Raw genomic sequence first — 26,088 nt, 5'->3', positions numbered from 1 at the left:
TGAAGTTAGTATGTAGTAAGGAACCTGTGACCAGGACTCCTACCCTGAGTGGGAACAATATACCTGCCACGGAAAGTGCTGCTTGGAACTATCTATTGCTGAACCACTTTTGTGACACGCTCAATAATAATTATAATTATTCTTTTATGACGCACTTAATACTGGAGACCAGTTTCTAAAAGCAAGACCGGGATTCAAACCTGTGTTGCTGTACGTTGTCTTGCTACCAAGATTAGCACGTTGCCCCTGATCTGTCCTTAGCCTACTTGGCCTAATTGATGAACATGCTCGCCTTTTGTGCACCAAGCATATTGCTATACCTAGTTCAATGTGCTCAGGCCGTAGTTGTGACACCTGGATCAATGATATCCTTCGAAATAGAAGGGCCTAGAATACTTTCCACCTGTTTATCCCTTATTACTGAACTGATCAGAAATAGATAATAGATGTCTTTGCTCTCTGTATCTGATTTCATTACAATTACTATTGCATGTTCATGCAGATGCAAACTTTAAATTATCACTGTTTCACTCTATTATACCTATATATAGCAAAAATGTGAGGAAATGACAAAACATAAAAAAGTGAGGCAATAGTTACCACTATGAAGCCCAATGAGCATGTGCGACAAATACAAAGAGGCCTGAGGTCGCGAAAATGGTGGGACAGATTAACCACTAGAGAACTTTTAATTTGAGATGAAGGAAAACAGTGAATAGAGGGCAGGGTGACTAGCAACAGACATTGTGACTGGTCTACATGTGGCAGTGAGAATTGAATGAGGCAAGTTGAGAAGTGTATCCTTGCCAAGGATACACTGTTCCAAATTTACAGCGAGGCTGCATTTGATATACATTAATGGAATTCTAAAAGGTGACCATAAGGCATAAAGCTGAGGCAACATTAGACTGGTGTGTCGAATGCAATTCAAGTTGGTGGAAAGGCCAGATGAAGGCTTGGTCATGCCCTCTGAGCCCAAAGTGAGGCCATGTGCTCCCCGAAGAAGCAGACATTCTCAACCCTACCCAATTTACATGACACAGGTGCAGACACTCTTCCAGAGGCCAAAGAAGGCAGCAAACTATAAAAACAAGATGCTGCAGTCAGTTGATGTGGGTTATTGGAGGATGTTGTGCCAGCAGGCTGGAGATCAATGTAGAGCTAGGATTGCTAAGGAGGTGTTGGAAGGAAGAGGCTGAGATTGGACAGATGGAGGAGGTGATATGTCAAGAGGTAAATAGGCAAAGGAAGAGTTTGTAACATCAAGAGGTGGGTGTGGTACTGAGGAAGAGGGTGGGATAACTAAAGCTGGCAAGAGGTGGATTGAGCTAAAGGATGAAAGCAGTTCTATAACCAGGTATAATAGGAGGTTTCTGGTAGGCCAGGTCATTCCTATGCATGACCAGAAGGTGAGAGGAGATAAAGCACCCTGTCAAGGAGGCCAGAGGAAAAATAGTTAGGGTAATCAATGATGGGAAGTCCTTGGCTTGATTGAAAGAGGGAGACTTGTTCTGAAGGTAAACGGAATGTTAGGAAGCAGAACTGCCTATACCTGGCTCTAACTCGCCCCGATGGGGACGTTGTGCCTATGCATTCAGATGGTCAGTGAACACAATTCTCCAAGGATGTCTGCATTGGGCACTGGGCATGTACACATCTTCCCTGCCCTGAAAACTCTGGCTCAATTGTGCTCTCTTTCCTATTTGAGAAGCAAAACGCCCTTTGGGCCCCAGTGAAGTAACACATGACACAGCGATGTGATCATCATATCCCCGTCCTATAGTTATATAAATTATGCATGGTTCATGGTTACAAACACTTAAATGTTAGAGTGAAGTGAAAAATTAAATGGGGGCCAAGCCCTAAGTGCATTATTTGTTGAGTGATTCCAGCATACAGCCATGTTATCACAGGCATACGTGTCAGATGTAAAGATTCACCGTCATGCTTATGTTTCCAACTGTTCTTTAATTTTATGCACATAAGCCAATGACCCCGATTGGTGCTATTTATTACTTCCCTTTTCTTATAGTGTTCATCTTAGAATGATTATCTATCAGAAAATAATTGATATTGTTGTTCTTTTAGGTTTTGATAATGTGGTTTACTCAGTATGGAAAGTGTAACATTCCTATTAGGACTACAAAAACAAAATATACTGTAACGGCTCATCAGAACTGAACATTATAAAATGTTAAACAGAGCCCGTTCACAGTGTTAAGACAACTAAATAATGTCCTTCTTTTAATACAATATTTTGCTGAGGCTACACACAGTGTTCTCTCTAAAAATGTCCTTTCTTCTTGGAAAGGTTCCCCTTCAGATTAAAACCAATAATATCCTATTCTGTGTGCACTAAAGCAATGTTTAATATTTTGTGTGGCTGCTACTGATTGTTTGGTATTTCTGCTGAACCTGCTGATTTGGTACAGTATGCATAAACATAAAAAATCAACAAAAATAACAAACCCTGCACCCTAGTCCTATGGTCCCTTACAAGTTAGGTCAGAATCCCAGCATCCCAACAGAGCCCATACACATTCCACTTATCTCTTCCTACTTGGACAATGAACCCTCAGTTTGATGGCGACATTTGTGTCTGACAGATGCAATGACAATGTATGTCTCAAAACACCAGGCTGGCCTCAAGTTGGGGGGTGCGTCTATTGCTGCTGGTCTACTTCTTCTTTTAACCATAGAAAACGCAGTGTTCCCACCCCGTCATTTAAGATATGTTTATCAGGATGCACTGCTATCAGCAATTGCTGGGGTGTCTCTGGGAAAGATGCACTTGAAAATATGACTCTCGCCCACATAGAGATGGACTGAGAGTGAAAGAGAGCATAGAGAAAGAGAGAGAACACTAGATCTGCTTGTGATACCATGGGTACAGCTATTTGTAATAATTATTTGTGCAATATATGCAGGCATTTGCCTTTTGAGTATGCTGTCACAATGGAGGGACCAATAGAGGGACACAGGCGTTTGGAGTAAAGCATACACACTTATTAGAAATTGTTGGAAATTGTAGGAAACACAAGTTGGCCAGCAAAGGACAATAGAAGTCAAAAATAGCTTGGTCTTTCCCTTGAGAATCATACAACAGTCTCTGGCTAGCACCAACGTTTCGCATTTCAACAAAGTATCTGGGGTTCATAGATCTCAATCGTGAGCCTACAGTGGATATTCTTTCAAATCATGCAGTCTTTGGGGTTTCATTGCACCCCCTTGCTTTTTTCTTGGCTACCCCCGCCTGGATGTCGTGGCCCTAGAAGTCAGGGCTGGATGACAATGAGGTAGGCATTAAAACACCCGCTAGTGGGCTAGCCAGCTGAACTTCTGTGGCCCTGGCTGTAGGCTAAACATCCAATCCTCATTTCCTCCTTGTACCATAAAGGTTTTTTCATATGGCTTCTCCTTTTTCTTCTTCATTATCTCCTGGTCTTCCTCAATGTGTTGCCATGTTCTCGTTCCTCCACCCTTCCTTAACAGTCTCCTTTCATTTTTTTAGTATGCCTGCTCCTTCTCCTCTATGCAATCTCTCTCTCTCCTCCTTCCCCATCTTACTGCCTGGTTCACTTTTAGCCTCCTTTTGGGTGCCTTTCATCTTAATTCTCACTGCCTCCTTCCTAGATATGTGTTTCCCAAACCCCCTCTCAGTGGGCCCTTCTATCCCCTCCTGATATTCCCTCCAAATCTATCCTCAATATCTTCCTCCTCCTGTTACCTTCTCCAATCCCCTTTTCAGAGTGTCCCTTCTTCTTTCCTATCTTAATTCTTCCTGCAGCCACCAACCTCATTCTGCTTTTCATCTTCACCATATCCTGCATATTAGTTTAATTTAGTTTAGTTTATTCAAGCAATATAACCCAAGCAGGGGGCAATGCCCCGGGGCCACAGTAAAATTTACTTAGGCACGTTGTGCTGGGGTACCAATGGTGTTTTTTTCTCAAGTTAAGAAATGGTGTGTTAAGTTTTTCAACTTGAGAAAAAACTACAAAAAAATGGCCGCTGTGGATCGAGAATAAGGGGGGGCTAAATATGTGGAAATGGGGGATGGGGCATTGGGGAGCACTTACTGCACATACTGCGTGGGAAGATGGTGGCCTCCAGCTCCTAGGTGGCTAAGAGTGGGGGCTTTACCATTCGGTAAAGCCCCTGTTCTGATCCTCCTCATTGGCCGGGAGTCTGAAACCACACCCCCAATGGGAACTAATGACATTTATATAGTGCTTTATCCAAAGTGCTGCTAATTGGTACGATCCTGCTTCGCGACTGGCTCTACATAAATTGATCTTTAATTCTTCTGTTCCTCTTCACTGTTCGCTTTCACTGCGAGACGCTTTGTCATTATTATCTCTTAGTTGGCTGTCTGTTTATTCTCAGTTTAAATTCTATTGCCTTTGTATGTTCATAAATCTCTTTATAATCTGGCCACCCTTTACCTTTGCTCTTTGTTTTCTTTTTATGTTCGTTCATGATTGCTTCGCACTGTCTCTTTTTCTGCTAACTATGCCATGTCCTCCTTGTGCTCCGTCTCATTTCCGCTCCTTTTCTCTTTGTGCTCCCTTACATTGGAGCGCTCTTCCCCTCTCTTTATGTTCGATTACTCCCTATGCACTTTTTTGTTCTGCTCTAACAACCCACCTTCATTGATTTCATGAAATTTGTATTGCTTTTAATGTACTTTGATGTGACAATGTACAGCACTTTGGCGTAAATCGCTGAATAAAAATAATGTGAAAACAATGGGCCTGTTGAGCTTTTCAACAAGACCTTGGACAACATGATAGGTTGCTTGGTAGAGCACCGGACGAAATACTCATGGCATGCTTCTGATTTTCCACCAGGAGGTGCTACAGAACAGTGTAGAGTTCAGTCCCTTTGAGCTCTTGTTTAGCCATCCTGTTAGGGGGTCCACTAAGTCTGGTGCAGGAAGGATGGGAGGGAAATCCCCAAACTCCATCCCACAACACAGTGGATTATTTGCTTGGCTTCATATCCAGATGGGCAAGTACAGAGAACACAGAATCTGAAGATCAGCTAGAAGCTCAAGAAGCACTGGCATGATCAGAAGGCCTGTCATGGCCACTGGCCCAAGGACACATACTCTGCACCATCAGGGAATGGGGGCATGTAGTAACGCAGCTCTTCTTCATCCCTTTGGGACAATCAAGCAAAGGGGGCCCAGCTGGACTCAGTCCTGCACCTTTGGTGCCAGGCTCATGATCAAATGTAAACAGAGACGTTTATTTGGTGCAGGAGTGCTTTATTCATGAGCACAGGAACTTTTCACGTGCATTCGGTTTGGGCGTGGCTGCTGGGGAACTGGGTTGCACGTGCAGCATCATCTGGGAGTGGCATGGTGTGGCTGGTAAGCCAGAGCTAGTGGGCGTGGCTGGGAACATGACTTTATAAGCCCCCCCAGCCTTCATGTCAACGCTTCGCGTTATTCTGCACTTGCATGCATCGTAACACTCGTCATAGCCTGACTGCAGAATCACCTCTTGGACTCCAGCTTCATACTTACCTACCTGTTCTCACCTGCACGTGCCTCTCGTCGAACCTGGCATCCAGCATACCAGCTTCAGCCTGCCGAAATCTTGATCTCGACACCGCAACACGACGCGCTTCTCATTCACGAAGACGGCACCTGTAAGAAGTACGAAAGACAAGGTTAGACATCAAAGATATTCAGTTTAAGGTTGCGCCGCCATTTAATCTCGTGCTTAACCTTAAACCATCACTTACCTGTTGTCGGCCCATCGCGGATCCTCTCCTCATCCATCCGGCATCACCTCGTGCTTCAAGGCCGCTGCTGACACGCAATTCCACCTAAAGGAAGAAATCAGAAGAGAGGCATTAACAATACAAAACATTTCAACAGCAAGAAGAGACAATAGAACTGAAAGATGCTTACCATAAGAAGTGACATAGTCGCAGCTGGACTGGGCTACCACGTACGAGGGGCCAGTGAATAAACTCGGTCCCATCAAGAAGCGCCCCTGCAGAGAGTAGCAGGACAGAGAGCTCATTATTCATTAATCAATAGGGGAGCCTCTATGGGTCAGTGCATGCTCACCACACTTTGGGAAGAAGGGTTCGAGAGAGACAACAGCCACAGATTAGCATCCTCACTTTCTCTCATATCCATGCAGGAGCAGTGTCACCAATTGTCGCAGCCCACAGCATATTTGCAGAGGAAGAAGCCAGATAGGGGTGATCCACGTCCAGGGAGGGCTGCAACCGTGCCCCAATGTCCCCGCATAGACCAGGTGCGTAACAAGGCCACAATTACAGACCATACTCCAGGACGGATGGTCTATATTATGGAACCTATCAAGCACATCACACTTTATGATAAATGGACTGTGCCTTATTTGGTTCTGGAAAAGATCAGTGAGGTTAACTCTCTCATTGACACAAAGGCCCCAAGGTAGATATAGAGGGTCTTTCATGTTAACCGGCTGAAGCCTCACTACAGCAGGGTTGGTTTGGCTCTCGTGACTGAGGATAAGTCTAAGGAGGATAGAGATCCACCCCCAGATTTGTTACATGCAGAGTCCACAGATGGGTCTCTGGATGGAGCCTAGATCTCCCCAAACCTGAGTGAACAGCAATTGTAGGACTGCCAGCAGCTAATGAGCCAAAACATGAATCTGTTTGAGCTAACTTCAGGAAAAATTGATTGGTGCTTCTATGACTTTGACAGTGGCGGCAGTAAGCCAAAGCAGAATTCACTGGATGTCTGACAAGTTAAAGAACACCATCAAGGAGGTGGTCTCCAGGATGCTGGAGTTAGAGGTGATTTAGCCTTTCGACAGCCCATGGGCTAGTCCTGTGGTACTGGCACCTAGAAAGGTAGACTGAAGTCTGCTTTTGTATGGACGGCAGAGGGCTCAACTCTGTCACCAAGGTAGATGCAGAACCCATACCTATGGCAGATGAATGTACTGACAGTTTAGGTATGTTCAGATTCATGAGTACCTTTGACCTCATGGCAGGGTACCGGCAGGTCAGCCTAACTGACAAAGCAAAGGAGAGGGTCAGCATTTTCCACTCTAGAAGGGCACTACCAGTCCACTGTGATGCCATGTAGGTTAGAAAATGCCCCTTCCACCTTTGAGAGGATGGTCAATCAGGCCCTATCTGGGTTAGAGGATTTCAGCATTGCCTACCTAGATGACTTTGCAGTGTTCAGCCATACCTGGTAAGAACATCTATCCCACCTGAAACAGGTGCTTCTAGCCAGCCATGCAGAAGGCTGCCTGGACTATCAAGGCATCCAAATACCAGATAGCACAGCGTACTGTTATTTACTTAGGACACCAAGTGGGTGGCGGGATGAAACAGCCTTTAGAAGCCAAAGTCCAGGCAGTGATGGATTGGGATATCCCCACTATGCACACTCAAGTGATAGCCTTCTTGGGCCTCACATCTAATAAATTATCAAATAAATGTGCCTGGACCCCTTAGTAGACGCCAGACCAAGCAAGGCCACATTTGAAAAAGAGAAGAGGTGTTTGTGATAGTTTGGGTGGTATGCGAGGGTATGCAATGGTGAAGAAGCCCTGGCTTTTTTATTTGTATTAAATAATACAGTTATGTAGATAATTCTATCTCAGAAATGGTGGTCTGCTAGCCATACCCAATACCATAAAGCTCAATGGCAAAAGCACAGTGGCGCGTGCTCTGTTGCAACAGTCTCCTCCTGCATCAGTCTCCTGAGCAGGTATAGGGGTCAAAGGTGCCCATTTGAAGCTGCTGTGGCAGTCAAGTCACTTCAACACAGAGGCTGCTTTTAAATTCAGTACCTCTGCAACAAAACCACCTAACTATGAGGAATTACTATCCTGGTGGCTGTTTAATCTTTAAATATAAGCCATACCTGAGTAGGGATATGGTGGCAGGTAATTTGTATAATTAATGAAGCCACATCTGTTCTTCATCATACATGTGTATGTAATCTTCTTGCTCGATTGACACTGTGTCTGTTTTTTTCACATTGATGTCATCATGTGTTGATGTGCGCCCTGATGCCTGCGGACTTCGGCGCATTACAAATAAATAAATGTGTGAACACTTTGCGTCCACTCCAGCTGTGGATGAGTTGCGTGTATGTACTATAGATAGACAGCATATCCCTGCAAGCCAGCAGGACAAGAGACTGAAAGAATGTGTCTCTTTTGATCTTTTTGTGGTCTGGTAACACCTCTCTCCAGCAAGACAGCCTTCAGCAGGAGCTGTCCTGCGAAACAGAACCCAAATGCCACACCTTGCACAAAAGGGCTAACCTCACACCAGGGTGTTGCATACAAAGATGCCTTTGATGCTATGGGTCTGAGAAGGGGTTGGGGTTAGTGTAGCCCGAGCGAGCTCAGCACGGTTGGGGTAATATTTCACCATGTTGTTTCTCTGTGTACCTTTCCTTCCTTCCTGTCTCTTCCACTTCATTTAGCCCATATCACTTTGGATATGATGCAAGAAGGCAAGACCACTTGAGACAAGGACAGGGATTGTACCCCTTACAGTAGGCTAGCATTTGTCTAATCACCTGTGGACAGTTGCCTATAATTCCCACTTCTTCTTGGATTCCTTTTGGGACTTTCAGGATTTCAAGAAGAATTTGTTTTGACCCTTCTCTCAGGTTTGACAGGTTGGTCAAGTGCAGTGTCTATACCACTAGCCCACTCCTCAGCTGATGATTCTGTGGGGGATTCAGTAAGTTTGTCCATAGAACTCTCATTCTTCCTTTCTCTCCAGGCTGTTCTTGTCGACTTGGTGCCGGTCTTGCCCTTGGGTTTGAAGAGATAAGGACGGGCTCGCCTGGAGGCCACTTTGCCTATAAGGCTATTTGCCCGGCAGCGGGGACTCCAGGGAGCCCACCCCAAACCAGGGAAAAGCTGGGTGAAAAACCAGGGTAGATCTTGTTAAGATAGGTTGTAGTTGGTGCAGTTCATGGAGAAATCCAGCAAAGGAAATGGTGTGGGTAATTATCACCTACAATTACCAGAATGCACTGGTGTGTTGCAGTAGTAGGCAATTGCCAATTCTGGGGAATGGCTACAATGACCAGCATGCATTGGTGTCACCAATAGAGCTCCGAGGTTGTCCAGGCAGTGGTCCAGGGTGCGTGCGGATAACACGCAGCAAGAATAACCCAGCAGAGGAAGCAGGGGCAGTGAATGAGACACACACGGCTGCGGCAACAGACGGCGCTCAGAGAGAACAGTGAAGGCTGGAAACCCGCCCAGAGCGGGAGTAAGCACATCAGGAGACAGAGGGGCCGTGAGGGAGGCACACACGGCATCAGCATCAGACGCCGCGCACATCAAAAGATGAAACCCGCTCAGAGCGGGAGGAGGCAAGAAGGAGCCGCTCAAAGTGGAAAGGAAAGCCACTTTCAAATGACACACAAGGTAGTGGAAAAGCGGGAAAGGAACACAGGAGGGAGCATAAGCATACTCACTTGAGGAAACAAAGTAAGGAAGTTGCAACGCACAGGCGCTTCTCATTAGCAGGTCTTTAAGGCAGCTACTGAAGGAAGACTAGAATGCACCGTGTGTTGAACGGAACATGTCAGTCTTTCTTCCATATCACCCATCTCCACAAGCGATATGTGACACCTGCAGGGAGACCAGTCCTTTTCAGAATACTCCAGTTGTGTTGTGAGGTGAAGGCAGGTGGTCCGAGGCAAAGGGAAGCTTTGCTCCCTAACCATCCACAGGGCACATTGCTGGAGCAAGACCTGATTCTCTGACAGCCACACTGCTACCCAGGACCTCATTGAAGGTCAAGGACACCTGCAGGTGTTTGTCAGCCTCCCGCATGTTGGTAGAAAAGAGAACAAGGACTCTTTTTGCCCCTAAATTGGGACTCACAGCCTCCAGAGAATGCAAAGCAACCGGTCTCTTGTGTTCTGCTGATTCTAGCACTGTTGAACACTCCGTTGACACTGTTCACATGCCTTTGAACCACCCGGACCTGTGGTGCTGCCTTCATATTATTTGAACATCTTTAAATCACTGTGATGCCTATTGAACCAGCTTGCCTCTGGATCGTGCCAACTGAGTCCGTTGCCCGCTCCAGTTCGATTAAAGAAGCAAATTTTTGTGACAGCCAGGTTCGAGATGATCTTGAAACAACCAGCATCTTTGTAGCCGACCCTGCTAGCTTCATCGAACCATGGCCTCTGAAAGCTGCATCAAACTGCGTATCCAGTCACCAGCCTCTTTACTGTTCAACAACTCATAGACCGTGAAACTGACCCCGGTGGCTCTCACGACCTGCATTCCTTGACCAACACTTCGCACCAAAGCGAACTTCAGTTCAACTCCCAACTCAATGCCTCTGGCCCATTTAGAACACTGCTGCCACCACATTTGAGCCTGGTTCAGACCATTTGCGCTGCTTCAAGAAGCCAGGTTTGATGTTGTTGAACTGCTAAGAATACAACAATAGCAAGAAAGTATTATTGACTCCTAACTGCCCCACTGGTCCAGCTTTGGGCCATACCGATTGGTTAGGCCACCTTTTGATCCCTTTCTCTCACAAGACATATCCTTTAGACATATTGTGAGTATTGACTGCTGCCTTTCACCCCTGTTTCATTATCCAGAGTTCTGCATCCCTCTATCTCTTGCATATTCTGTGTTCTTTCTACAGTGGTGGATTTTGTAGTCTTTTTATTGTTTAGTTATTTTTTCATATGGTGTTTTTAACGTATGTATATTATTATAGAACATTGTTATAGAACCTTGATTTGACATTCCTTTATTTTGGACTGTTTACTGTTGCTGCTTGGGCTGCTACTGTTTCACTTCACACCCCTCTTAAGAGTATAGCCTGCCCTCCCCCACATTACCACAAAAGGCAAAGGAGGGACCTCTGCCTGTTTCACCTTTATGATGGGCATCACTCTTGTTTTGTAGAGATGTGAGGACTGAATAGGCGGATTAGCCACTACTCATCCTTGTCATTTTGTCACTCCGAAACTATACATTTTCCTGTAACCCTATTAGATAATCGGCAGCAATATTCTTGAAGCCTGGTATATGCCTTACTTTAATGTTGAAGATCATGATCCAGTGACAAATGCAGGCAGATACTGATGACCCTTTGTGCTCAACACGTGGACCAGGGCTTTATGGTCAGTCTTTGTCATCAAAAGCCAACCCTAGAGTGTTGTTGTGAAATATTGCTAGCACCAGTAAACCCCCAGTACTTCACACGCCTTAGTTCAGTCATTTCTTTCTGTGCTTCTCAATGCTGTGGGCACAAAGGCAAAGGTAATTTCTTCCTATATTACCCTTTCGCATTGACTTTGATTGGCGCATATGTGGGCCAACTCCCAATTGTGTTTATAAATGTGTACTTTGGTTGAATTCCTGCTGTACCTATGTTGTGTCCCAGATAGGAAACTTCTTGTAACCCAATCTGGACTATCTAGCGTCACAACCAGCAGTGCATCACATTCACTCTTGTTTGTGCCAGTGACTAATCTGTCTTCCAGGAAGAAATAGACATCCTTCATTCCACGGATCATCTCCTGGATTAGTCATGGAAAAACTATGGCAGCCAAAGCTAGCTTAAATGGCATGCAGCATGTTCATAGGTGTCACAAAGAAGACAAGTGGGTAGGATTACTCACACAATTCGATTTAGTGATATGCTCATGACAACTTAAGCGTGGAAAATGAAGTCACTGGTTACAGGGTTTGCAAGCTTCTGGCAGATGTTACGGAGAGGGTGTCAACCTATCCATATTTTGGAATTTAGGTCTGTGAGGTCTAAACACATCCAACCATGGTGTTCAGGTTCCTGACAAGAACCCAGGGGATAGTTACTACAATGACTCAATGGCTTCTGTAAATCCCTCAGCACTCTATCATTGGAGCTCCTTCTGCAACTAATCCTATACCATCACATGTACTAGCGTGAATTTCTGGGCTGATGGCCAAACATTGGAACCTGTACCAGCTTCGAGATCAAGCACTCTTCACCTGGGTGTAGTTTCACTTTGAGGGCCACTTACTCATCCCAGCTGGCAGGCACTTTCCTTGCCACTTATAACTTGCACACAGTGGTCCAGTATTTTATCTTGGAGTTGATCCCACTTGGAACTAATTATCTGGAAGAAGTCGTCCAGTAACATGTTGGGTTGAGAAAGACCTTCCCTATGTCAAGCCTCTTCCTCCCATGGCCTCCATGAACAGCTGTATCCACCATGGTATATGGTTATCTTGAGTCATTCGCATCCTACTCTTTTTTTCCGGCCTGTAACTAGGAAATCAGAGTCTTCTGAATCTTCCTGAATCATCCTGGCTCAAGCTCGATTCCCTCCCCCACAACTCATCCTAGATTAATGTGCCTTGAATCTGCACTTGAAGTACCCTGTTTGGAAAACGAAGTATTTCTTCTCATTATGCGTTCCCCATCCACATCTCCCACACTTTGCAACCAAAATGCAACCCTTGTGTCAGCCTCCTTCTTCGACACCCCTAGCCATTCAGAGGGGTTGATTTTCAGTAGGGGATGATTAATGGCCAATGGAAGTACTGCTCAGCGCATTACCGAAGATGCCACATAACATTTGTTTGATTATCTTTCATTTATTTGTCAAAGCATGTGATGTGACTAACATTTTCCAGCACAGGCCAAATTCAGAAGTGGTGGAAAGGTGCAGTTCAGTCATGGCAATGTGACAAAGTCACATTCTGGAGGCTAGAGGAGGTGTTTGGGATGAACATGGCGACAGAGACCCCTACCCACTGTGTAATTCAGTCTCTGTTTAAGGAACATGTGTTATCCTCTTTGTTCCCCATTCCATCTCTAGCCTCATGAGAACCAGTCTTACTTACAAGAACTCTCTATGGCTGCATGGAAGGCATCGATAAAATGGTGAAGACGCTGAGAGCTGAAGTGAGCAGTGAGCCACTTGAGTAACCTGTTAAGGATTTCAATCAGGCAATACACCCGGGTCTCGCTTAGCATGTAATGCACAGATGAAATACTTATTTATTGTGTCTATAGGTTCAATATACCACTCATATCACACCCTTCTCAAATACCCTCCAGGTCACAGTGGACCAGGAATCAGGCTGGTTGGTAAAGGTAAATATTTATTTATTATTTAAAATTCAAATCACACATAAGTTTTAATATATGGGGCAGCAATCACCAATGTGGTGACAAAACCATTCAGAAAGTAAGTAAGGCAATTGGATTCACTTATAGCAATACAGAAGATAAAACACCGGGAAAAGAACAGTTTTGGTTGGTGAAAAGATAGCGTTTAAGTTAAGATTCCCCCTGCAAAGTTCTCAATTCACAAATTAGCAATTCTACATAGATGTAAGTAAGCAGCAGGTATTTAGGAATGAAGAACAGAGTACAAGGTTTGAATGCAATCTTCCCTCCCCAAACAAGAGAGAAAAGCGTTCTTGGGAAATTTACACTTTTTAAACTGACAGTTGAAAATGGCTTTGTGAAACAATGAAAAGTGTGCAGAAATCCTTAAATTGCTAGAAATTCCTATGGGAGCAACACTAAACAGGTCCTAACAAACCTGAGCTACAATGTGAGCAACAGAACACACTTTAAATCAGAATGGAAGTTCAGAAACACTTTGAATGGGAAAAGACACATGTAAAACGTTTGCAAAAATGCGAATTTGCGCCTAAATTTCACTATGCGATTATTAATAAATACACTGTTTCGCAATGAGATTATTGGTTGTGGATGTAGCTACAGGTCTTAGGTTTAACTCAGAGGTGAAATTAAGTCTCTAGCAATAAAATTGAAGAAGTAATGCAAGTTTGAATGAGAGGCATTTTTGAGAAAATAGAACAGAGAAAAGCAGAAATTTGGTTTTAAAATGACATATAGATTGAGATAGGACAAGGCAAATATACTATGGGTTACTAGGATTCCTATTGATACTTACAGTCCACTGTAAATTAAGATTGGACCATCAGGTTCTGGTCATCACGGATTGATCTACAGGCAGCAGGGCACCTCTGGCGGAATTGAATCAGCTGGGTGTTTCTGGTCAATTGGACTGTATCTCAGGCTGGATTGGATTGGATTGGATGGGATGGGCCCTTCTGGTCACTGGACACTGTCGATTAGTGGTATGGCGAGTTTCAGCAGGCAAGTATGAATGGTAGCAAGCCAAAGTGGATCAGAATTATTTCCCTGACGTTTTTTGGGATGGTTTCAGGATTTGGGCCTAGCTGAAAAGAGTTCAACAAATGCTGAGGCCTTGGCTTGGTAAAGAAATCTGGAATCAGGACAAGATGAAAAGTTTGGAACAGGATGAAGAAGTCAGGACCAGAGCGTCACGCGGAAATCAGGATGTAGTCAGGAATCAGTGTGCCTGTGTGTGGTAAAGTTCCTGTATTTATCATGCCAAGTGACATCACTCAGTTTATGGGGGGGGGCAGAATTTCAAACCACACCCACACGGCTGTGATAGGTCAAAGACACTTGCCTTTTCCTGGTTGGAGGTCAGAAAGAGCTGTCATATTTTATGATGCGATTTGGGAACTCCGACATTGATTTGAACCACAATTTAACTTTCCCACAAATGCACATTTCTATAATTATGCCCTCTAATAAAATCAGACACATACATTACATATTTTGTGGGTTATCCTGACATCTAACTCCCATCTCATTGAGAGCTAGCTTTGTCGTTCTGTGGAATTGTGTCAATTTTAATCCTAATGGTTTGGCCTAACAAATCCTAATTCAGTACATACCTGGGAAATCAGCCCTAGAAAACGGGTATACAATATTATATTTACAGCATCAATAGTCTTATCACAATTATTCTTTTTGTGTAACTTTTGTTCCTTACGTAGTACAGGGTTCACTCATGTCTTCACAGAAAGAGCATAACATTAGATTTACAACTACCAATTTTTAGATTTGTCCTCCTTCATGTTGCAAAGTTAAAGGTTTTCAAAACTTAATCACAAATAGGCATTTAAACCACAAATGTCTTTTAGCATTTTTGTTACTTTCCTGTCAACTGGCAACAGCTGTCAAATTCCTTTGATCAGGGTGGGGTCCCGAGGGAAGTTTCCTGCCCCTCCCCTGATGGGATCAGTGTTGAGCCTGCCATTGTCCTTGGCTGGGCCAGAGACAAATGTCTACTGAGTTCTTTGTTCTAAGTATACGAAAACCTCCAGCAGCAATTAAGCCTTCCTGCTAGCAGTGAGGTTTCAACCTGAAGTGTCAATCTTTCCCAGGCTGGGCACTGTCCAATCAGAATTAAATAGTTAACTCCAAACTGGGTTACTTTAAGTTGCCTATATCTTTCATTTAAAATATATAAAAATGAACACAGTTCATAGGGGATTTTGACATTTAGAGAATTAGGCCTTTCACAAAAACATACTTTTAAACAGGCGATTTTGCACTTCTTTAAGGAAAGAGCACATTTAAACTGAATCCTTTACATCAGGGTTTCCTCTGCAGCACACACATTTTATTCAGTCAGCACCAGTTCTTCTTTTGAGTGCTGGGATTTGTCTGCAGTCTGGATGTTTGTATCCAGCCTTTGCTTGGAGTTCTTTCTGCACAGCTGAAATTGTTACATGTTTTGCCATTTTTAGCTGCATTTTTCCTGTGGAACTGAAAGAAATGTTGCTTGGCTGCCTTTTTCATGAGATCCATTTCTTAGCTGCTGTCAGTCAATGAGGCCCGGCTTCTCTGGCCACACTGGATGATCTGTAGTTCTTTTACTCTCAATGATTCACTGAAAAATGAATGGATCTAGCACAAAAACAGCATTTTGAAGGTTGCAAAAGCTGCATTTTAAAAGGCATTTTCGGGTTTTAGCCCAATTCTGTGGCCTTGCTTCATGTTAAATGTAACAGTACCCACTGGCATTCTCCTGCAGTGAGTTCTGTTTCCCCCCCCACTTTAACTGTGTGTGGCAGGGGTGTGCAGCCTTTTGTGATTGTGACCCATGCAGATTTTTGCACACACAGGGGTTATGGCATCCATTTTTGGCTGTTTCTTTCCACATTGGTAAAGTGGTGCAGTGGGACATATCCGCATGGGTAAAAATATCCCACAAAATGGTGCCACTCGTATCCCTGAGACACTGAATACAGGCTTGGTTTCAATATGGACACAGGTTTGCAAATGCTGCTAGCTGGAAGAACTGGGGACCCTGCTTTCGGGGTCCTGCAAATGTCAAAACAGAATTAGGAATTAAGTTTTATGGAGAGAAAGGGTAGACAAGTCTGTAACCTACACAGACAAATGCAGGATTGTGAGTGCCTGTCAGAATGAATCTGAGATAGTTGACAAATGTTTGGCTACCTTTGGCTACCTTGCCTACCGGAGCCGCATGATGGTCTGGTAGGCAACACATTTAATCTGCGGAATCTGTCATACATGCAGTGCGCACACAATCACGTCATACTCACACCATTCGCACACCTGACCACAGTCAGAAAATTATATGATAGATCCCCAAACCCACAAATTTGTAAAAGGGGAATAAGCAAAGTAGAAGTGTGCGAGTTAGGAGTGTTGAAGTGTAGGTACAGAGTAGAGAATGGAGGCGTAGATAAAGAGGTAAAGGATAGGAGAAAGTAGGAAGAGTGGAGGAGAAAGAAGTACAATAGACATGAGTGGATGTGGTGGAATAGACAAAAATATAAACGAGAGGTAGAAAGGAGAACAAGAAGAATCAAAGAGGTGGAAAATGGAAAGAGAAGACCAAAAGCGGTAGAGAGCAGAGAGAGAAGATCAGAGGATGTGGAAAGGAGATGTAGATGAGAGTTGAGGAATAGTGAGGAGGAAGATGGCAATGAAATGAAGAGATGAAAGAAGTAAACAAGAAGGCTTACATGAGGAAAGGTGAGAAAGAGTGGGAGGTGACTAGTGAAGCAAGAGGTAAAGCAGAGAGGAGTAGTAAAGAGACTAGAAAAGACACAAAGTGGTAGAAGAAGGATAGGAGGGTAAGGGATCACGTGTTGGTACACATTCTAATGCTGATTGTGCAGTAGTGGAGAGCCCTACATTTAACACCAAAGACCTTGAAGGCATACAATCAACTCTTCTCTTCACCACCCAGGAGGGGAGCCTGAGAACACCTGGCGTTTCACCATGTGTACTATTGCCTGCCACCTGACCACATCAGAAGACCTCAGGTAAGGAGTACCTGGTAGGGGAGTCAAAGTGGGTTCATGCTAGAACCTGATGACCTTGAGAAAGAAGTGTGGGACACAATGACTCCCAAATGCTTTGAGGGACTGTTTTCCACCAAGGAGGCAGACCCTAATGCATTTTTTTTACATTTTTTTTAATGTGGGGGTTCCCCCCTCGCAACGGCTTTTTTTTAACCTTTAAACCCCTTTTTTATTAAACTAAACCCTTTACCATCTAAAACAAAATGCATTATTTGTTTTTTTTAGATGTTTTTTTTTTTAGATTGTATGGCTGTCGATGCTTTGGTTGTCGATGCAATGACCGGATACCAAAAACAATTGCTCAGAACCTTCCAGTGACCATTGTCTTTGTGTAATATTAGTTAAAGAAGACACTGGGTAATGAGGTGTAATGTTTGGAGGGACGCAGTAAGAACTGTAACAGTGATTAAGGTCCTCTGTTGACCTATTGTACACCATGTCCTGCCCAAAATATCAGTGTTATAATGTACCTGTTGCACACTCAAATCACTTCTTCAATGTTGGAAATGTATCAATTGCTATTGGACCTTCTCAGGTAGTTCAACTTCATTGTTTTAACCTTCTTTGCTCTGTTTTGGAATGTTAAAGTGGATCACTAACACACTTCCACAATTGCAAAGAGATGTTCACTTCGTCTTCTGTGAAACAAGTTGCATATCTGAAATTCAGGCAGATGTAAAAACGCTGCTATTATGTTAACATATATGCAACATATATGGGCTCTTTTGTCCTTTGTGGCCCAGCTGAGCTAGAAAAAAATGTGTTCTGCTGAAATCTAAGATAATGTGGCAGATGATGTTGTAAGCAGCTGTGCAAACCCATAATTGTGTTAGAAATCCCTTCTTCTAGCAGCCCGGCCTATAGCTGTCTAAAGGTATTTGTGATTCAGGCACCTGAAACTAATGAAAAGAGAACATGGTATTGCACCTGATCATGTAATGTGATATAAAGTGGTATTGTATAGCACTTTTCTGCCGTTTTGGCTGCTCTTGCATGCCACTCTGTAAGTGGGAGGGGGTTATTGGTGGGGTAGCAGGAAAGGCAGATGTAAAACCTGTGGTGTTGAAGGGTGGTGGTCATAAATACCCAAGTCCTGAGTGCTGTTCATCGGTGGGCTTGGTGGAGTCACTTGGGTAGATGTACTTCTAAGGGGAGAGCCCAAGATCTGATAATGCTTTGGGTCTGGTTGCTCACCGATGTGGGGTAGTATTATTGGGATACAGATGCAAACTTAATGGAATCTTGATTAAAGTTCATGTGTGTGCAGGATTTACATGTGCATTGTAATGTGGTAAGAGATTTTAGAGGGGAGTCCACTAGTGAGGGAAATTGGGGAGAAGACAATCTAAGGCTACATTTAGAGAAGAGGAAAGACAAATGTTGAATGCCACCAGGGAGCAAGGTGATTGCCACCATTCAGGGACACTATTATGACGGCCAGTTTGATGTTTGTGGTAGCATTTGTTTGATTCCATTTCAGTTGAGTAGAGTCCAACACAAGTTAGTCTGTTTTACAATAGTCTTTACCAGTGAGTTGAGTGTGTGTTTTTGGAATCTTCCCCCGCATTAAGTAGGTGCACTTTCCATTGGATCATAGTTGTTGCAAATAGGTACTGGTCTTGTGCTGCTGTTAGTAGAACAGCCAGGTTATCTGCTTTCTGAAGGATCAGTGGTATTTTTCCGTGCAGCAGTGGTTGTGCAGAGAGTTCGAGAGTTTGGTTGCTAAGAGGGAGAAAAATAAAGATCCTCCATGCTATTCTGGATGAAGCTTAGCACCATTTCAAGCATTTTCATTGCTGGATCAAAGTTTTCTCAATGGTGGGTATGGAGAATTGTCTTGTGATGGGTGCCATCTTACGCAAATGTGAGTGATGCATAGAGTTTAGAAGTGATTCCACCATTTGATTTGGAATCACCGGAGTAATCTGGCAGCCGTAGTTTGGACTTTTTGAAGTACATTGAGTAAATGTTCTGGGAGCCCAAGCTAAAAGCTATTGGTGTAGTCAAATCTTGATTGTGGTAACGTCTATGGTCTTGTGCTGGAACGTCCGGTAGAGCATGAGATGTTAGATAGAAGAAGCAGGTCATTATAGTTGATTTAACTTGTGGTTCTAGTTGTCCATTATAATGTCAAAATGCCACACAATTAAAGTGGGCTGGACCCCATTATGTACAGCAGGTGATTGCTGTGGGGTTAGGTGTTGCTGTGCTGCAGATCATGAGCTGTGTTTTGGTTGGGTGAACGTAAGTCTCTGTGACGTCCTCCAGGAGTCCACATGTGCAAATCATGTGCTGACTTTTGTTGAGTCAGTTGTTGATTCATTTGTGAGTTTGTAAACAATTCACTTGTTGTCAATGTAGTTGAAGTATGTGTGGCATGTGGTGTTTATGAGATCCAGAATCAGATCATGTATATGTTGAAGGAAAGACATGAGAGGCTGGATAGTTCGGACACTCTGCATGTCAGGTTGAGGATGAGACCTAAAGGTGCCATGAGTTTTATTTCTGTGCTTTATGCCTGGAATAAGGCGATGAAGTGTAAGGTGATTGCCTTTACACCAATGTCCTTATGTCCTTTTAGTAGGGTCTCGTGACTGATGGTGTCAAAGGTGGCTGAAATGGCTAGTAGGATGCGTGCACTGGTATAGTCGTAGTAGTTCCTCGTGGGTTCTGTTCCTCTCATTGCCCTGAATCTTAGTTGTGACTGGAGGGGGTTGTTGATTTTGATTTATTCCTCTAGCATTAGTAGATTTTCTCAAGGACTGATGATGGAAGGTTTGCTGGGGATTGGGCAGTCACTTTCTGTATCATTTGGGTTGGCTGTAGGATTTTTAAGGTGAGATGTAACCAAGTCTGCTTTGCAGGTGAGAGGACGGACACCTGCTCGATGTAGCCACTGAGCAGGGCTACGGAGTGAAGGTTATAGTACAGGATGCTTAGGTATCCCTTGACCCCTGTATGTGTGTGGGAAAAGATCTTCCAGGGAACCTTCTAGCTATCTGCACTGGAGAGGAAATCCTGGCGGGGGAATGGAAAAAAAAATGTTAGTGTCAGGTAAGATGGTTCTGTTAATAGATTTTCCCTATTTGGGTGATGTGCCATTGGTCCTTGCCTGTGCAGGTGGTATTGAATTTGTTGATATGTGTTCCTGAAATGAGCGGTGATGTAGTCGCAGAGCTCTTGTGAAGGTGTTGCAACAATGTTTCATGCTGCCAGATTTTTGAAAGCTTGGATGATTCTTAAGACCAGTTGTGCTCCATTCTTTTCAATGTGAATCTTTGGAATATTTTGCTTTTTGCTTTTATAGTTTCTGCTCTATAATACTGTAATTGCCCATGGTAGGCCAGTTTGTCTGTTGGAAATCAGCCTCTTCTCCAGAATTTTTTGGGGTTTCATTTTCATTTTCATTTTTATGTGATGCAGCTTATGTGTAAATCATTTGGTGACTTGTTCCTGTTTGTGAGGTTCTGAATTGCTTTTTGATGTTCTGCGATCCAGGGTCGTGTTTATCTATCTGTGGATGTTGTTGAGTTGAGCATCCAGTGTTCTGTTCAGGATTTAGGTGGTAGGATGGATGTAGATGTCTCTGGGTTTTCCAGAAGGGTGACTATTTGGATACCATTCCAGTGCTTCGGTGAAAATGGCCCATAAAATAAATAGATGGGTTCCCCAGCTTAACGAGCACTGGAGGGAAATGTAGGTGAAGTCCCCTTTGCAGAATACGTTATCAAAGCTTAGCTTCAATTGTGATCCTTTGACCAGTTGTTCGAGATGTGGCAAATAGGTGTTTGCAGAGACTTATTTTGTAGCTTTTGTAATTCTCTTTCTAATAATAAGAGATATTGAGGTCCCTCACTTTAGTGAGGTGCTGACATTCTATGGAAAAGATTAGCATCCAACAATCTCTGTGAATGAAGGGTTTCAGGATGTTGGTCTCTATATGAGGAGGAAGCTTAATGTAGACGTTTGCGAGGTTAAACAGATTAAGATGAGTGATTTGCACTTTGAGGTAGCCTCAGTTAAGAAATGCAATGTCTCCTCCTCTTGCGACTATTTTGATGACAAACTTGATATTGTAGCCTATGGGAATGGTTTTGTATATAACTGTTGTGTGTTTCCTCTATGTGCCAGGTTTCTGCGATGAGGGGTAGGTCCATTTTGTCCTGGCATGGAAGATGGTAAATGTCAGAAGAATGTTTGGTGATAGAGTGGGTAATGATGAGGAGGCATCTGGTATTTACCATTCCCTTGAAGCTCCTTTTTGTAGCGAGAGGTTGATCAACTTGGAAATTATTTGGGACCGTCTTCTGAAGATTCTTGGTTGTTGCATTTGTTCTGAGACTGGCTGGTTGGGTTCTTTGTTGGATCTGGTTGATCACGCTACACCAGCGAGTAATGGCTGTGGGATGCTGTTTCATTGTGTACTTTTTGATCAAAGATAAATCCTAGAATGACTTTCTTGTGGAAGTTGGTCTGTTTGGTGATGTAGGTCTATCAGTCAACAGTGAAGTTGTCTGATGGTTGGTGTGGTTTCTAGTGTTTTGTGTTAGTTGTCCATCAGATGCTGATTCAAGGAGTTGTAGGGAGATAAGGCCATCGAGGGTCATTTGCAAGAGGGGATAGGGCTCCTTACAATTCCTCTTGATGATTCATTTTGTAGGGGCTGTGAATGCACTCTAGCTTTCCTTCTTTCTTGTACTCTGATACTGGCATATTTGGGTATTCTAGGCATAATGCTATCTTCTTGTCTGACGGGTATAGGTGGATTTCAGGGTTCTCTAAGACAGACTGTTGTGAGGCTCCTGTGGTAAGGTTGTTGTACTTACCTTTGATTGATCATTCAGGTTGTAGCTTTGGGGCTCAGTGCGTTGTAGGACTGCTGCAATGGAGCTGGACTGAGATGGTCAAAGAGATTCTTATAGCAATGTGCCAGATTAATGTTGCGGTGTGACCATTGGACTATATCACAGAGTGTAATAAGACGATATTGATAAGGAGAGACACTTAATGCAGTATACAGGCGAGGGAGTGATCAAGCTGTGCACCAGCTCTTCATGGTGTAGAGCAATTAATGTTAAGCAATCGAGGAGCAAGTATGATTGGGCAGTCACACTATGTAGGCAGGTCTGGTAGTGTAATACTTAGTCTAATAGTCCAAAATAATGACTGTTGTATGATTAGGAGGCACATCTAGTTGGGTTGAAGCTAGGCAATTATCAGCTGAAGCAATAGTAATAATGATGGAGTGACTTACTCTCTGGGAGTGGGTTTAGTACACAGAGGGCCTCTGGGAGTAGAGTAGGTGTGAAGGGGGTGAGGAGGAGGCTGGATGCAACAAAGGTAAGAGCTTGGGGCACTGGCTTTCAATAAAGGCAATCAGATATTGTACCACTAGCAAATACAAATCTCCTTAGCTCGACATTGCTCAAATGGAAATGAATATGGCTTCTCGAGTACATCTTGGTTCCTGAGGGTCGTGTTATAGCACTGACCAATGAGTGTGGCCCAAGTGTGCAGAACGCTTCTGGGTGTAGAATGTGTATAAAAGGAATAAGGATGGAACTGGATGTCATACGTGGAGGTCAGGGTGTGGGCTTTGTACAAAGGTAACCAGATAAAGCACCAGCAGCAGGTATAAACTTTCTTGCCACAGTATTGCTCAGATGGAAATGCTTAAGGATGCTCGAGCAAGATGTGTTGGTTCCTGAGGGGCACATGATAGCACTGCCCAATCCGAGCATGCCTAGTGTGCAGGGGAATGCTTGGAGTGGAATGCTCAGAGCAGAATGCTCGGAGTGGAATGCTCAGAGTGGAATGCTCGGCACTGGCCAATCCGAGCATGTCTAGTGCGCAGGGGAATGCTCGGAGTGGAATCCTCGGAGTGCAATGCTTGGAGCGGAATGCTCAGAGTTGAATGCTCGGCACTGCCCAATCCAAGCATGCCTAGTGCGCAGGGGAATACTCAGAGTGGAAAGCTCAGAGCGGAATGCTCGGAGTGGAATGCTCAGAGTGAAATGCTCGGCACTGCCCAATCCGAGCATGTCTAGTGCGCAGGGGAATGCTCGCAGTGGAATGCTCAGAGTGGAATGCTCGGCACTGCCCAATCTGTGCTTGCCTGGTGCGCAGGGGAATGCTCAGAGTGGAATGCTCGGAGTGGAATGCTCGGCACTGCCCAATCTGTGCTTGCCTGGTGCGCAGGGGAATGCTCAGAGTGGAATGCTAGGAGTGGAATGCTCGGAGTGGAATGCTCAGAGTGAAATGCTCGGCACTGCCCAATCCGAGCATGTCTAGTGCGCAGGGGAATACTCAGAGTGGAAAGCTCAGAGCGGAATTCTCGGAGTGGAATGCGCAGAGTGAAATGCTCGGCACTGCCCAATCCGAGCATGTCAAGTGCGCAGGGGAATGCTCACAGTGGAATGCTCAGAGTGGAATGCTCGGCACTGCCCAATCTGTGCTTGCCTGGTGCGCAGGGGAATGCTCAGAGTGGAATGCTCGGCACTGCCCAATCCATGCATGCCTAATGCGCAGGGGAATGCTCGGAGTGGAATGCTAGGAGTGGAATGCTCGGCACTGTCCAATCCGAGCATGCCTAGTGCGCAGGAGAATGCTCAGAGTGGAATGCTCAGAGTGCAATGGGCATGAAGAGAGCGAGGATGAGACCCAGAGCAGCCCAGGGAGAGGCCAGGGTCTGGTCTTTGCACAAAGGCAATCAGCTAAGGCACCTTGTTATAAACACATTTGTTTCTAAAATTCAAATTATGAGCGTTGCATTCGAATTTAGGAACTATCCACTCAATGTTTGTTACATCTGAAGTTGAGGTAGAGAAAACACATTAATTAGGTATTATGATTGTATTCCAATGAGTCAGTCTAGAAATTCTGTTATTCCTTAATTAAATCAGGAATGATATAGCTATTCCCATGTTATTAATAACATGTGCATATGTTATAACATTTTAATGTATAGAAGGTTTGTTTACATGCATATTCATAGACTTGTTAAACATGGTGGGTGCCAAATGTAATATTCCTTGGCTGTGGTGATGGGTGAAATATAAATGAAACGTGACGTTTGACACCTGTCTCTCATGTATTCTTCTACTTCAGAGCAGTGGCGGGACTGAATACGCCCTTCCTCCCTTCTCATCCGAAGGTTAATGTAATGGAGAGAATAAAATCGAACCCAATCTTCGATTATCAACTCTATTTCCAGGAGCCGGTGAGTTATAACGTGCATTTATCAAAGCATAGGTGGAGTTGGTACCACAATGCTGAATTGGCCTTTTACATCACAAGGCAGCCATTTAATAGAGTACTGGCACAATGGTAAGGCACGAGAAAACCTACCCTTTGGCTGAGGTGTGACCCACACATTTATCCATCTTTATTGGTACTATGATGGATCCCCTGCCCAGCTCTGGCGACCTAGGGGGTGACTCAGAGGGCCGGTTGCCACACTGAGCCAATGGTCAACAGGGAGTTATGAGGAACATCTCTGGGTCACCTTCCATTAGTCCTCGTCACGAGCAAGGGACAGTCACAAAACCCCTTTCAGTGAACCCCTCCCTAACTGGGAGAACTGGAAGCGCCCACTAGGCAGTCCCAAAACACTGGAAAGGAAACCAAACACTGCTTTGTCCAGAGTCACTTTCATTCACACGCCACTAGTAGCAGTTGTTCTGATGTAGTTTCCGTCCTATCTACACTTAATACAATGTAGGAGTTCACAGACTCCTGGCCACGGGCTTCTCGTGTTAAATGTGGGATATGTTTATTGAAGTAAGCTTGACATTTTCCAACCATGGATCTCTCTTCATATATGAAATAAAGTTAACCATTCATTGTCTCCTGGCAGTGCCTTCCCTTGCAGGTGATGCAATGTTACAAATACTCTGCAAGCCCACAATTCCCATACATTCTGTAGGTTTTAACTTACTGAAGCATGCAAATCACATGCTGTCGAAAGCGGAGACTTCGGCCTTGCACAGGCAGCCCTAAAGATGGGTGGGGGAGGGAGCTATGAAAACCAAGATGGCAGACAAACCAGATGAAGCGTTTGTTGTGTCCTCTAGCCCAAATGTGAGGCCAGGTTCTGTCATGAGCAGCAGCCAATAACGACCCTGCCCCATTTACCAGACACAGCTGATGCCACTCACCAAGAGTCCAACCATAGAGAGGATCATACACCAGCGTTTCTAGTCAGCTAGTGTGAGTTGTTCGATACAGGGCTGGCAGGCAATTAGAAACAATTGGAGATTGGTATGAGCATATTCAACCAGGTGCTGGAGGCAAAAGGGACAGAAAGAGGTAATAGTAGCAGAGAAGGTGGTAACAACAGCAGACGACGGCAACAACTCCAGAAGAAGTCACCAGGGACCCTCCAGCCTCCTGCAAGAAGCCTTTCCCCATAAGCACAACGAGGTGGCTGGGAACTGGAAGATGGCTGCCACTGTGTTCTGCGTTCATAGTAGCCATTTAAAGGCTCTGTTGAGCCTTCCACCTGATTGGAGGACTGATGCAGAAAAAGTCATCGCTGCCCCCTGCCGCGAGGCACATCCGGTCTGGATCAAAGGCCAGGATTTAAGGCATTGCATGGTTTCTGCCGGTCGCAGACGGCGATGTGGAGGTGGCACAATCTATACTGCATGCTCGTCTTGTTTCCAGCTCAACCTAAGAGCGCTGCAACCTGTAGCAGGTAAGCTAAATGCCCCTAGCCCACTGGCCCACTGCGTACAAAGTCACGCCCAATCGCGCATAACCACATGGTCAATCAGGCTTTCATGTGCGTCTTTTATCCCTACACAGCGTCTGACCCGCTTCCTCAGGCCCCCACTACCATTAAACTTTGTGCAATCCCACCCTAACCCTCCTGCAACGT

General features: G+C 44.4%; 1 protein-coding gene across 1 annotated transcript in view; it reads left to right on the top strand.

Annotated features, from left to right (window-relative positions):
* The window catches only part of EPHX2 (epoxide hydrolase 2), a 1,142,911-nt gene that overhangs the window by 774,500 nt on the left and 342,323 nt on the right, over positions 1 to 26,088 (top strand). The window contains exon 12 of the mRNA XM_069605642.1: positions 24,318 to 24,429. Within this exon, the coding sequence (XP_069461743.1) occupies positions 24,318 to 24,429 (112 nt within the window). The remainder of the gene's footprint in view (positions 1 to 24,317; positions 24,430 to 26,088) is intronic.

This window comes from Ambystoma mexicanum, chromosome 4p (genome assembly GCF_040938575.1).
Source record: "Ambystoma mexicanum isolate Mex_15411 chromosome 4p, UKY_AmexF1_1, whole genome shotgun sequence".
NCBI lineage: Eukaryota > Metazoa > Chordata > Amphibia > Caudata > Ambystomatidae > Ambystoma > Ambystoma mexicanum.
This window is presented reverse-complemented; position numbering and strand designations above follow the sequence as displayed.